This window comes from Myotis brandtii, unplaced genomic scaffold, assembly GCF_000412655.1.
Source record: "Myotis brandtii unplaced genomic scaffold, ASM41265v1 scaffold144, whole genome shotgun sequence".
Lineage (NCBI taxonomy): Eukaryota > Metazoa > Chordata > Mammalia > Chiroptera > Vespertilionidae > Myotis > Myotis brandtii.
This window is the reverse complement of record NW_005355159.1, coordinates 1,292,400-1,306,836: the sequence shown is the minus strand read 5'-3', so window position 1 is coordinate 1,306,836 and position 14,437 is coordinate 1,292,400. Positions and strand designations below refer to the sequence as shown.

At 38.7% G+C, this 14,437-nt stretch overlaps 1 protein-coding gene across 1 annotated transcript in view; it reads left to right on the top strand.

Annotated features, from left to right (window-relative positions):
- Positions 1-14,437, top strand: part of TRIP4 (thyroid hormone receptor interactor 4) — a 70,654-nt gene that overhangs the window by 441 nt on the left and 55,776 nt on the right. The window contains exons 2-4 of the mRNA XM_005861061.2: positions 4,437-4,606; positions 5,365-5,498; positions 12,820-13,032. Coding sequence (XP_005861123.1) covers positions 4,437-4,606; positions 5,365-5,498; positions 12,820-13,032 — 517 coding nt within the window. The remainder of the gene's footprint in view (positions 1-4,436; positions 4,607-5,364; positions 5,499-12,819; positions 13,033-14,437) is intronic.

Genomic DNA, 14,437 nt, shown 5'->3' with positions numbered 1-14,437 from the left:
CACATCCCTGTGATTAGAATTTGTAAGATTGTCCCGGGAGCCAGTTTTCTTACAGATTCTGGAGAGAAGGGGCAAGCCAAATTGTCTTTTCCAGAAATTCCTTACTCTGAGCATTTTCATTTGCCTCATCTGGGTTGTCAAGTAGGACCTATAATTTAAATGGGGCGGCGTAGTACGGTGCAAATAGCTCCTGGTGTAAGGGGTCCCAGGTTCTAGTTTCTGTTATTTATTAGTTTTGGAATCTTGGGCTACTTAATTTCCCTCTGTACCTTAGTTTCCTCATCTATAAACTAACTAGTAGAGCTTATCTTATACTATATGATTCTTATGAAATGGAGATGGTGACAGGATTTACTATCTGCTTTCAGTTGATTTAACAAATACTTGTTGCGCTACTACCAGCCAGGTGCTGGTTGGAGCAACAGAGAAAATTGCTACAATTGGGTTCTGGTTGGTTGATGAGTCCCGAGGTAAGGGAAGTTCAGGGAGTGGTGGGAGCACGGAGAAAAGGACTCTAAGATTTGAGAAATTGCAGTTTCCTGCAACATAGGACCTTAACCTGAGAACTAAAGGATGGATAGGTGGAGGTGCAATGTTCAGGCGAGAGGGAAAAGCTTCCACAAAAGTTGGTCTTGATCAAGGAACCTGTGTTTCTTGAATTGATTCCTTGTTCGTTGATGCGGAAATCAGAATTGCAATTCTAGGACTTTTGTAGGAAGTAAGGTGAGTTTCTAAGTTTGGGAGAAAATAGACTTGTTGGCAAGGAGAGAGTTAAGAGAGCCTATATTAAAGGTGTGTTTTTTTTTGAACACTGGAATAGACTTATTTAAAAAAAAAAACAGCCAAAAAGACACACACACATACACACACACACACACACACACACACCAAAAACAAAAACAAAAACAGTAAAAATAAAACAAAAAAGAATTTAAAAAAATCCAGCCAAATCATATGGCTTGGCTATACCATTGTTTGAAAGCAAGGTCAGGTTAAGTAGTTTTTCAAACATTTTTTTAAAGCAGTGGAGTGCTGTCAGATTTAATAGTTAGACTTTTTAAAAAATATATACCAAACAAAAAAGTCATTCAATTAAAAAAATTAAGGCTATTTTATTTTAAATCTGTATTGTTGAAAGTATTACATATGGATGCTATTTTTGATGGATCAACAATGAAGTATGGATTAGAGCAGTCTTCTCAGTCTCCAAATCCAATTGTATTTTGTCTGCTTATATAATTTCACGAAAATTTTTATTCTCATAGGTTGTAGTTTAAAAGCTTATTTTGCAAGCCCTGGCTGGGTGGCTCTGTTGGTTAGAGCATCATCCAAATATGTCAAGGTTGCAGGTCCCTGGTTGGAACACATGTACGAAGTAACCAACGAATGCATAAATAAGTGGAACAACAAATCACTATTTTTCTCCCTTCCTCTTTTTTAAAAATCAATAAATAAAAATCTTAGAAAAACAGACTCTTATTGATACCTATAAATATTTTTAAAAATATATTTTTATTGATTTCAGAGACGAAGGGTTGGGGAAAGATAGAAACATCAATGATGAGAGAGAATCATTGATTGGCTGCCTCCTGCACACCCCACACTGGGTTCCAGCCCGCAACCTGGGCATGTGCCCTGACCAGATATTGAACCCTGACCTCCTGGTCCATTGGTCAATGCTCAACCACTGAGCCACGCCGGCTGGTCTATAAATGTTTTTTTAAAAGCTTATTTTGCAGTCTTAGTTTTTCCTTGGTTAAACTTATCCACAGCCTTGAAAGAGGAGTGATGAGAAATTTGTTTTAAAGTTGAAGCACTACTTATGGCTAAACACCTGCTTGCATTTTTAAAAATTCATAAATATAAATTAAATAAGAATTATTCAAAACTTAAAAAAATAAGCACTACAGCTTCCTATAATAAAACTCTATTTAAACCACTTATTAGGTTTTTACTAGTTATTGCACAACACCCTGTGATGCAACGATGAAAGCATTTGTTATGTAAATTTGCTGTGCCATGCCTGGTATTTGAAAATTACCCAGGTGTACTGTATTAGTCAGGTAATTTGAATAATTTTACTTGAGTGGCCTGAAATTTTTAAAAAGACATCACAGAGTTCTTATCTTCCTGACCAGTGACACATTTATGTGACATTAAGAGCCACAATCCGCATTCGTTCATATTTTGGTTGACATACAAGATTTGGTATATAACGCATTTGGGTGTATGTTGTTCTTTTTGTTTGTTTTAAATATATCTATAGATTTCAGAGAAGAAGGGAGAAGGAGAGAGAGACAGACAGAAACATCAATGATGAGAGAGAAACGTTGACTGGCTGCCTCCTGCAAGCCCCCACTGGGGATGGAGCCCACAACCCCGGCACGTGCCCTTGACCAGAATGGAACCTGGGACCCTTCAGTCCGCACACTGACGCTCTATCCACCAAGCCAAACCAGCTAGGGCTGTATGTTGTTCCTTATTATAATTTATTAAATAGTTAAAATGACATTTATTCAAATGTTTCTGGAGCTTTTAAAGTATTTTCCTAGTAGTTTGAATACTCCAGAGTTAAATGATCCCTTGAGGTTCCTTGCAGCACTGTGAGTCCTTGATAGCAATTGCTTTTTTAATGGGGGCTGGTAAGTCTGGGGATCAGGTTGATTAAACTGTAAAAGCCCCCAAAATGGTTGTCTACCAATGATGAGACAGTTGCATGATTTTTAAAAATATATATTTTATTGATTTTTTACAGAGAGAAAGGGAGAGGGATAGAGAGCTAGAAACATCAATGAGAGAGAAACATCGATCAGCTGCCTCCTGCACACCTCATACTGGAGATGTGCCCGCAACCAAGGTACATGCCCTTGACCGGAATCGAACCTGGGACCTTTAGTCGGCAGGTCGACGCTCTATCCACTGAGCCAAACCGGTTAGGGCTGCATGATGTTTTAAATTTAAAGGATATAGCATTATTATTTTTTTGTATGTCCCATATTAGGTATCTGAATTAGTTTCCTCAGATCTGATAATGCTTCCATGGTCCATTATCTTAATTTATAAGTAATTTTTTTCACTTCTTCTCTGATGATGTGCATATTCACTGTAGAAACTAAAAAAAAAATTTTTTTTAAGGAAGAAACTAAAATTACCACAACCCAGAGGTAACCATAAGTTCTCTTTTAGTGTTTTTATCTATGCATGCTGTAATATATTTTCAAATTATAGGGGGAAAAAGAAAATAAAAATAAACTAAAACTCTTTTTAATCGTACCACTCAGTGGTATTCATTTTGGTGTATAACTTTCTATACTTTTTCTACATAAAGTGTATAGATATACACATTTCTTTTGTAGCAATTTAGATCATATGCTAAATATACAGTCTAACTATTATTTTACCATTGTATGAGAGCATTTCCTCAGGTTAACAATAATTATTCAAAAATTTCACTTTTAACAGTTGCATATTACATTTTGTAAAGTCTAAAAACTTGCGTTCATTTTACCCTTCTCCATGAATGGATGTTTTCAGTAGTTTCTACTTTTTTCACTGGTTTAAATAATGATGCAGTTAACTTTTTTGCATAAAATGTTCTGTCTCTATTTCATATAGAGTCCTACAAAGGGAATTATTGGATTATTTTTAAGGCATTTTAAATATACTAACTAGTTGATTTCTAGAAAAGTTGTACTGACTTGTACTCCCATCTCACTTTTCAAGAACTCTTTATAAAATTTCCTTAAATACACACATACCTCAGAGATACTGAGGGTTTGGTTCCAGACCACTGTAATAAAGCAAGTCATAATCTCTTTTTGCTGATAGAGGGCCTTACCTTCAGTTAGTAAACACCCAAAACCTGTGAAGCACAATAAAATGAGTTATACATGTAGATTTGCTTATTCTGATGTGATGCCAATCTTGATTTACAATTTTTTAAGAATGTTAAATCAATAAGTGGTTTGAATTGATAATATATTCATATTTTTAGTGAGCATGAAGAGAAATTTTAGGTTTTGCAACATAGAGATTAGGTAATTTGTATCGTTCCTAGGAAAATATAATGATTGCAGATATATAGTTATAGAAAATATTCTGCCAATTGTATTTTATTTATTTTTCTAACTGTATTTTAATACAAATAAAAAAATAGTATTCCTGTGTTATGGGTATCCCCACAAGCCTATCTTCAATACACTGATTTGGTTTTAGAAATACAAGAAGATTGTGAAGATTAGAATACGAACTGCTTGAGGTCAGGGTCTTTGTCCTAATCAAATTGATATTCCTAGCATCTAGAGTAGAACTTCACTCAAAGTAAACACTCTAATGGATTAATTAATGGTTTTTACTACCTTGATCTCTATTATGATTATTGAAAAACATAGGGTAAGTTAGCCTTGTTTCAACAACTTTTATCTTTACTTCCTGAGGTATGTTTTGTCAATTGAGGGTCCTGAAGAGATACGAGAATATGTTACTGACCTCCTTCAGGGAAATGACGGCAAAAAAGGTCAATTCATAGAAGAGCTTATAAACAAATGGCAAAAGAATGATCAGGAGTTGATTTCTGATGCTCTGCAGCCGTCCTTCAAAAAAGATGGTAAGTTAATGTAATTAAATAAAGATTGAAATATTGGTAAATGGGTTGGCTTACAGGAATTGGTATTTTTTTGTCACTCTGTATTTCCTCACAGCCAACTTAAGCAGAATCATATGTATACATAGTTTTAATCCAGTTCTTCTCAATTTGTGATGAATATTGTTCTAGTTCACATTTTTTCAACTTAGAAAATATCACAAAAATACTGTTTGCAGATATAAATGTGGCTTCAGAATAATTTGAAAGATTTATACATGGTTTAAAGGAACACTTTCCAGTTACGTGCATACCTGGTGAAGGTAAATGGTGACCAATTTTAGTATAAATAGCATTTAGAAGTAACTCTTTAAACACAGCATGAGCACCAACCTAAATAATCTAAGATATTATTATTGTGCAATCTAAAATATCAGATTTTAATTTAACTTCTTAATTCCAGCCAGTAGTCTTTATTTATCATTGACTACACTTTAGAAAGTGATGGTTTAAATTTAATTCTTGTTTGAAAGGAAAATAAAATTTAAAAACCTGCCTGACTTCATATCTTGACTTTAAATATTAAGCATCATTCTGTCCAGGTTGCTTAGTTAGTTAGAGCTTCGTCTCCACATGCCAAGGTTGTGGGTTCCCTGATCAGGGTACATATAAGAATCAACCAAGGAATGTATAAATAAGTGGAACAACAAATTGATGTCCCCCCCGACCCCCATCCTGTCCCTTTCTCTCTACCCCTCTCTATATTTTTTTCTTCTTTACAGAAATTTTAGACGGGCAGAAATCAGGAGACCAGCTAAAGAGAAGTAGGCGGAAAGGGAGAAACAGACAGGAAGTTCCTGCATTTGCTGAACCTGACACAACCATAGAGGTCAAAACACCTTTTGATTTGGCCAAGGTAAGTGCTTATAAAATGAAATTTTTTCTGGCTATATGGAGAAGAGGAATGACTGTATAAAGTGTACACATTGGTCTAGAACGGCAATTTTTCAACAAATGCATGAATTTTATGAAGAGAAAGTGTTAATTACTTTCTATATGGTAGTATTTTTGGCTGCCTGATTAAATAAGTATTATAAGGACATCTTTACTTAAAGATTATATACATATATATATATATACATACACATATATATATACACACACACACACACATACATATATATATATTTAATGTAAAATATTTAATGAAGTGCACCAGGCCTTCAATTTCAACATTTTTTTTATGGGTTTATACTAAAAGAATGTACAAATTTTTAGCTGTTATTAGCAGTGTTCTTCTTTGGGCCATCTACTACTAACACTATCCTCATCAGCATTTAACGTTAGAGCTTTTTTGTATTCTCTCTTGGCAATCAAAATAGCCCTGTGATCAGAAAAATTTTTAAGACAATTTGGCTAGCTAAATTTCCCAACATAAGGGAAAAGTTAATTATGCTGAAATGGAAAAGTAGTGATCAGAAAATTCTGGGTGTGATGATTATGCAAAACATGGCAAATTGTTTACAAAATGATGTTAAGTTAAAGGGAAAAAAATAGAGATTTAAGCCTTTTAACGGTCAGAATAAAATGAGCAAAGACCACAAGCAAAAAAAAAAAAACCCAACACAAATGATCAATAAACATAAAAAGATATCTAACTCACTAGTAATTAAGACCAGTTCATCACCCTAATTGCTTGTGACTTTTGCTAATTGCTTAAGACCAGTTTTAGCATTGAAAGTCCTATCTTCTGGGATTCCCCTAAATCCGGGGCAAACCAGGATGGTTGGTTACTGTACTCATAATCAAATAAATACACATTAAATCCCTTGAGATACTGCCTATTAAATTGTCAAATATTTTAAAACTAGAATATTTATGATGATGATGAAGTATTAAAACAGGAATCTCCTGTACATTGCTGATGGCAATATAAACTGTTTTGAGATTTGGGGACGAGTCCTAGCTGGTTTGGCTCAGTGGATAGAGCATTGGCCTGCAGACTGAAGGGTCCCAGGTTCAAGTCTGGCTAAGGGCACATGCCCAGGTTGTGGACTTGATCCCCAGTGAGGGGTGTGCAGGAGGCAGCCGATCAATGATTCTCTTTCTCATCATGTTTCTTTCTCTCTCCCTCTCCCTTCCTTTCTGAAATCAATAAAGATATATTAAAAAAAAAAATTGGGGACAGTTTGGCAGCATATATACATCAAGAACCATGGAAAATGTTCATATACTTTTGACTTATTAATGTAACTTAAGAAAGTAGAAGTACATGCTAAAAATGTATGTTCTATACAATTTTATTTATAACTAGAGGCCTGGTGCACGAAAATTCATGCACGGTGGGGGGTGATCCCCTCAGCCTGGCCTGCCCCCTCTCACAGTCTGGGAGCCCTCAGGGGATGTCCTACTGACAGCTTAGGCCTGCTCCCCAGGGGAAGCGGGCCTAAACTGCAGTCTGGCCTCCCTCTGCAGGAGGCGACCGCCCCCATTACCCCCTCACTGCTGCTGCCTCTGGCCTTCCTCTGCGGGAGGCGACAGGGCGATCAGGGCAAGGCAACGCTCCCATCATGCTGCTGCTGCTGCCACTGCCGGCCGCCGTGGCTGCCTGAGCCTCGGCCCTCGCAGCCACAATGGCTGCCTGAGCCTTGGCCTGGCCCTCGCAGCAGCAGCCATCATCCACGACTTTGTCCGAAAGGACATCGGAAGATGTCCAGTCTAATTAGCATATTACCCTTTTATTAGTATAGATATTGAAAATTTGAACTGACCTGATTGTTTAGTCATGAAAGAAGGATTAAATAAATTAGCCTATGTTTCTCAGTGGTTAGAGCATTGGCCAGAGAACCAAAGGGCCTCAGGTTCCATTCCTAGTCAAGGGCACATACCAGGGTTGCAGGTTCCATCCCCGGTCCTGGTTGGGGGTTTGGGCACATGCAGGAGGCAATCAATTGATGTGTCTCTCACATTGCTGTGTCTTTCTCATATCGATGTTCCTCTCTCTCTCTCTTTCTCTCTCTTTCTCTCTCTCTTTCTCTCCCCCCTCCCCCCTCCTTTCCACTCTCTAAAAAAATCAATGGAAAAAATATCCTCCATTTCCCCCTGCTCCTGTCCCTCTCCCTTCCTCTCTCTGTAAAAATAATAAAAACATATATATTTTTAAAAAGACACTTGTTTACGGTATGAGAGCTGAAATAAGAAGGCAGACCATTGCCCTGCTTGACCTTAGCTGGAAATATGTGCATTTGGTGACTCAAGTTTATTGCCACTCTGTGCATGTCCATGAATGATTGATTGATTTTGGGGTTATAAATAAATTCTTGCAAGTAGGCAAATTCACAGATCTGGAAGCACCAGTATCAAACTGTACCTACAAATGGGTCTGTAGGTAAATATATCTTCAACTTTCACAGGCATTCATTTGGTTATTTTTATTGCATGTTTGCTGTATGTCAAGAACTGATTTAGGTGTTGGGAATATAGCAATAAGCAAGGCACATTCAGCTTCCTTGCTCTCCTAGAGTGTACATTTTAGTGGTTTAGAGGAAAAGTGGAAAAGACAGTCAAAGAAAACTTAAGTAATTATAAATTGTGAAGACTACCATGAAAAATAAAAAGAACAGTACAATAGGCAGTAATTGGTAAGACGGACATTTAGATAAAGCCTCTCTGAAGAACTGAAATTATAGCTAAGACCTGAACTTGAAGTGCTGGCCCTCTCAGGAGCATGCTTGTGCCTTTCCCATTCCTCTTTACTTCCCCCCTAGGCGCATTACCTTTCCCTTTCCCTCTTCTAAGCTCCAAGGGTCCTTCTTTTGCTTCTGTAGTTTGTTTCCTGAGCCTACAAAGCCCAGCTGGCTCACTTCTACTATCTCTGTAACTTTCTAAATAAACTTTCTCTTATAATTTGAAAAAAACAACACCCGAATCTGAACATGAAAAGGAACCAGATGTAAAGAGATGGACTAGGAACAGTGCAGATAGAGGAATTAACAACTACAAAGGGGAGATGGAGAAAAGTATTCTAGGAAGTATCAGAAGCCCTATGTGCCTGGTTATAGTGAGCAGGAAAAGAATGACATGTAGATGAAGTTGGAGAGTACCTGGAAGCCATATGTAAGGCTTTATAGGTAATTAGAGGCCTGTGCATGAAAATTCATGCATTGGAGGGGGGGTCCTCAGCCCTGCCCCTCTCACAGTCCGGGAGCCCTCAGGGGCAGGAGGCGGCCCGGTGATCAGGGGAAGGTGATGCCCCCATCACCTCTGCTGCTGCCACTGCCGGCAGCACAAGCCTCGGCCGGCCCTGGTTACCTGAGCCTCGGGAAGCCCTGGGTGGCTGGGCAGCTGACATCCGAGGCTTGCCTGTGCCTTGGGCCTGCCCTGGGTAGCTGGGGGGCTGAGGGGACGGGGGGACTCCGGAGGCAGGCGCACGGCAAGGCTGGGCCCACATGGGCCCAGCCCCGGCAGGGCTGCTGGGCACCGCCATCTTTGAGGGCGTGGCAGTCAATTAGCATATTCCCTCCTTATTGGCTGTGGGTGCTGCCATCTTTGAGGGCAGGGCAGTCAATTAGCATATTCCCTCCTTATTGGCTGTGGCGCCACCATCTTTGTGATGGCATGAGAGTCAATTAGCATATTTCCTCTATTAGGTAGAATTAGAAAGTAGCTTGGATTTTATTCTAAGCACAATGGGAAACCAATAATGATTTTAAGCAGTGGAATGATGTGCTATGAATATTCTTGCATGCCCTGTTTTCCTATTCTCTATTTCTCTTTCTCCTTGAGAAATACTTGCTTCCATTATATACAAGACATCATCAAAGCCCAACTCTCAGTCCCTCTAATACCTTATTTTAATGTAACTGTATAATAAAATAAAAATGTCTGCTTAGAGATTGTAAAATGTTTTTATTGATTTTAGAGAGAGGAAGGGGGAGAGAGAGAGAGAGAGAGAGAAAGAAACATCAATTGCTGGAGGCTAATTCCAGCAGGTCATAATAAATGCAAGAAGTCCTCAAAAGGTTGAATGGACTCTTTCAGCAGGGCTGAAAATCTCCATGTTATTACCTGCTGCTGGAACAGCCAGACAGCAATTCCCCCAACCTGATGGTCCTTTATTCTTTAGCAGACCTTACCTTTGATATGTATATCTGCTTTGCTAGAGGGCAAAATGTGTGAATAAAAAGCCCTGGGTCTGGAGATTCAAGGAGCTTAGTCACTAGAACTAAGTTTCCATCTGGCACACCAGAATGCCTTACAAATTCATATTTCTTCTCTAGTCTCTTCATTCATTTACACACAGCCCTTCTCGAAATTCCTGAAGTCTTGTAGATGCAGAAAAGACCCAAGCAATCAGTGATGAGAGAGAATCATCAATCAGCTGCCTACTGCAGACCCCCTACTGGGGATCCAGCCTGCAACCTGGGCATATGCCCTGGCCTGGAATCGAACCATGACCTCCTGGTTCATGGGTTGATGCTCAACCACTGAGCTACACAGGCTGGGCTCTGCTTAGAGATATTTTTTTTAATATATATTTTATTGATTTTCCACAGAGAGGAAGGGAGAGAGATAGTCAGAAACATCAATGAGAGAGAAACATCGACCAGCCGCCTCCTGCACACCCCCCACTGGGGATGCGCCCGCAACCAACGTACATGCCCTTGACCAGTATCGAACCTGGGACCCCTCAGTCCGCAGGCCAACGCTCTATCCACTGCGCCAAACCGGTTATGGCTCTGCTTAGAGATTTTAATCTTCTCTCCATCTCTATCCCTGAGAGCCAAAGATATAATTAACTAGTTTGAAAAAATGCAGCCTACTAGATTTGATAAAATCTTTAGCACTTGTCTTACATTTTAATTTTTAACTAAGTTGACTTATTTGATATTGTCTTTATATCTCAACTTTTGGCTTTGGACACTAGGGCATTCAGATCTCTTTATACTTACTAAAGAATTGTTCTCTTTTAGTATTTTCCCAACTGCTAGACTTCTGAGATTTTTTCCACTGTGAAACTTCAGTCTCTGGAAATGATTGAGGAACTCTCAATTTAAAGGGAAATAAGACCACAATATGGGAGGGGCATCTATACACTTCACATGTTGAAGTGCTAATGCCCAATGTGATGATATTAGGGTGTGGGGCCTTTGGGAAGTTCTTATGTCATGAGAGTGGAACTCTCATGAATGGGATTAGTGCTCTTCTAAAAGAGACCCGAAGGACTTCCCTAGCCCCTTTCACCATGTGAGGACACAGTGACCTACATGTCATTTCTGGAAGAAGGCCCTTACCCAACCATGCTGACAACCTGATTTTGGACTCTCAGCATCCAGAAATGTTTGAAATAAATTTCTGTTGTTTATAAGCTACCTAATCTATGGTATTTTGTTATAACAGCTTGAATGGAGTGAGACAGAAGCTGATAAATACACTTCTCTCTTTAAACTTTTTATTTTATAACACACATGCAGAATTGAACAGATGAATTTTCACAAACTGCCCCAAACTTGTATAGACAGAAACAAAACATTTCCATTCCTCTAGAAGACCCCCAGTGTTCCTCAAAATGACAACCCTCCCAAGGGAAACTCCTTCTTAACTTCCAACATCAGAGAATAGTGTTGCCTGCTTATGAACTTTGTATAAATGGAGCTAATTAATATGTACTCTTTTGTTTTTGGCTTATTTCAATTAACACACTTTATAAGAATTACCCATATTGTTTTGTATAGCTATACTTTTCATTCTCATTGCTACATAGGATCCCACTAAGTGAATACATCTATCTACTGTTGAACATTTGGGTAGTTTCCAATCCCAGTGCTGCAGTGAACATTCTTTTGCCTGTCTTTTAGTGAACATATTTACACATTTCTGTTGAGTATATATCCAAGAGTTGAATTGCTGGGTCACAGGATATGCATATGTTCAGCTTCAGTTTATACCCCAGCAGTGTATGAGAACTCTAATTGTTCTGTATTCTTGCCAACACTCCGTATTTTCTGTCTTTTTCAATTTAGCCATTCTGGTTGGTATGTAGTTGTATGTATTGTGGTTTTATTTAGCATTATCTTGATGATTAATGAAGTTAAGCACCTTTTCATGTGATTGTTGGCCAATTTGGATATTGTCTTTTATTACATTCCTATTTAGGTCTTTTGCCCATTTTTCTTTTGTGTTATTTGTCTTTTTCTTATTGAGTCTATTTTTTAAATTTTTTATTTATTGATTTTAGAGGGAGGGAGGGAGAGAGAGGGATATAAACATCAATTTGTTGTTTCACTTGTATATGCATTCATTGGTTGATTCTTTTATGTGTCCTGGCCCAGGATTGAACCCACAATCTTGGTTTATGGGGACAATGCTCTAACTAACTGAACTACCAGCCAGGGCCTTATTCAGTCTATTTCTTAAAAAATATTTTTATTGATTTCAGAGAGGAAGGGAGAGGGAGAGAGAGATGGAAACATCAATGATGAGAGAGAATCATCGATCAGCCACCTCCTACATGCCCCCCACTGGGGATTGAGCCCGCAACCAAGGTACACGCCCTTGACTGGAATCGAACCCGGGACCCTTCAGTCCGCAGGCCGACGCCCTATCCACTGAGCCAAACCGGCTAGGGCTATTCAGTCTGTTTTTATTGATTCTTATTTTAGTCATATTTCCAAATCTGTGAATATCATCTGCTTTTAGAAGCATTTTTATTTCTTATGATCTTCAATTCAGTTATGCTTAAATATGTCACATAATCAGTTTTTACTGCTACATCTACCTCCCACCAACTGTAATAGAAGGCTGAAAAGGTAAGGGATATTAGTAACTTTTTCTAGAGCATAATCTTTCCCTAGACCTGTGGTTGGCAAACTGCAGCTCACGAGCCACATGCGGCTCTTCGGCCCCTTGAGTGTGGCTCTTCCTAAGCCTTAGGAGTACCCTAATTAAGTTAATAACAATGTACCTACCTATATAGTTTAAGTTTAAAAAATTTGGCTCTCAAAAGAAATTTCAATCGTTGTACTGTTGATATTTGGCTCTGTTGACTAATGAGTTTGCCGACCACTGCCCTAGACCCTTGATTATAATTAATTTGTATTTCTCCCATTCCCTTCCTTCTTTCCTGGCTTCTCAGTAGTGAGTAAGTTGTTATTGAACAGAACTGAAGTTCTCTCTCCTTGACTGTTTTCATTGTCATTCATTTTTTGATGTTATTTCTAATATTTTTGTACAATTAGGCACAAGAGAACAACAACTCCTTAAAGAAGAAGACAAAGTTTGTCAGTTTATACACAAAAGAGGGACAAGATAAGCTTGCAGTCCTGATCCCAGGTCGCCACCCTTGTGATTGCCTGGGCCAGAAGCACAAGCTGATCAATAACTGTCTGATCTGCGGGCGTATAGTCTGTGAACAAGAAGGTTCTGGCCCTTGCTTATTCTGTGGTACTCTGGTAATTGTTTCTTTTCTATTTTATTTTACTACTGTGTTTTGGTTTAATAAATAGGGACATTCACATCCCTAGTACTCTCTTTTTCATAGAAATTTCTTCCCTGTGATGTCCAGTAAACTGTTTTATCCTAGTAACGAGGCCTATTAGTGAAAAGAGTTTTGAGGATACACATTGTTAAAAGATACCCAAGTCTTGTGTCAGATTAACTTCAATTCAAGAAAACTTTAGGGCCTAAAATGTCAAAAATGTTTGTCAAAGTCTTCAGATGTGGTTCACATCCCCAAGGAACAGAACCATTGTGACACAATCTTTGGGTCATTAAAGGTTTCCAGGACAACTCCTCTTTATAGCTCTGTATTGTCTGAGAGAATGATCCCAAGAGTGTAGCAGTTATGACTCTCTTACAAACAACCTAATGAGTTGTCTAAAAACCTTAACTATGTCAGCCCTGACCATTGTGACTAGGTTGGAGCATCTCCCCATGCACCAACAGATTGCTAGTTTGATTCCCAGTCAGGGCACACACCTGGGTTGTGGGTTCGATCCTGGTGTGGGGGGGCTTGTGTGTGTGTTTAGGGGTGGGTGGGTAGTTGATCAATATTTCTCTCATAAATCTGTTTCCTTCTCTCCACACCCCCACCATCTCTTTCTCTCTCTTTCTCCCTCCCTCCCTCCCCTCCTCTTCTCCTCTCTCTGAAATCAGTAGAACATAACCTTGGGTGAGAATTAAAAAAAAACAACAAAAAAAAGCTTATTTTGCCAGTTGAGCTGGCTGGCCGAAGCAATGACATTTGGTGTTGTTGAAGGCACGGGTAGGGTCCCTAGCCCTAGCTGGCCATCAGGGCCAATCTAGGCCTTCCTTCGTTCTGTGCCGCCCCCTGATGGTCAGCACACATCATAGCCAGCAGTCGAACTCCCAGTCAGCTGAACTCCCAAGGGGACAATTTGCATATTAGCCTTTTATTATATAGGATTGCTTTGTTTTACCTTCTTTTAATTGCTTTGTTCAGAGCCCTTATGTTTTTGGTATACTCAGAGAACAAACTGACAGAAAATTGATGACCTGATAAATGTAATGTCTACCATCAGAAATGTTCAGAAAATGGCAGAAAATATCCTCCCATATGAAGCTTTCTCTAGAGAAACAACCTATAGCTGCTGGCAGAAACTCTGTGTGCCACCAAGGCAACTTAGGAAGTACAGCATTTTCTGTTAGATCCTTGGAGATATAACAGTTCAAGAAACAGAGTAATGTAAAACAGATTGGCCTTGAAGCCTTGTAGCTTTATAAGCTTAGTATGAAACTGTTTTTAAGTAACCCCTTCTTTGCCTCCCTTCTTAAAATTTCAGTGATTTTATAATAACAGAACTTTTTTTGTTCAATATATTCATTATTTTATAATGT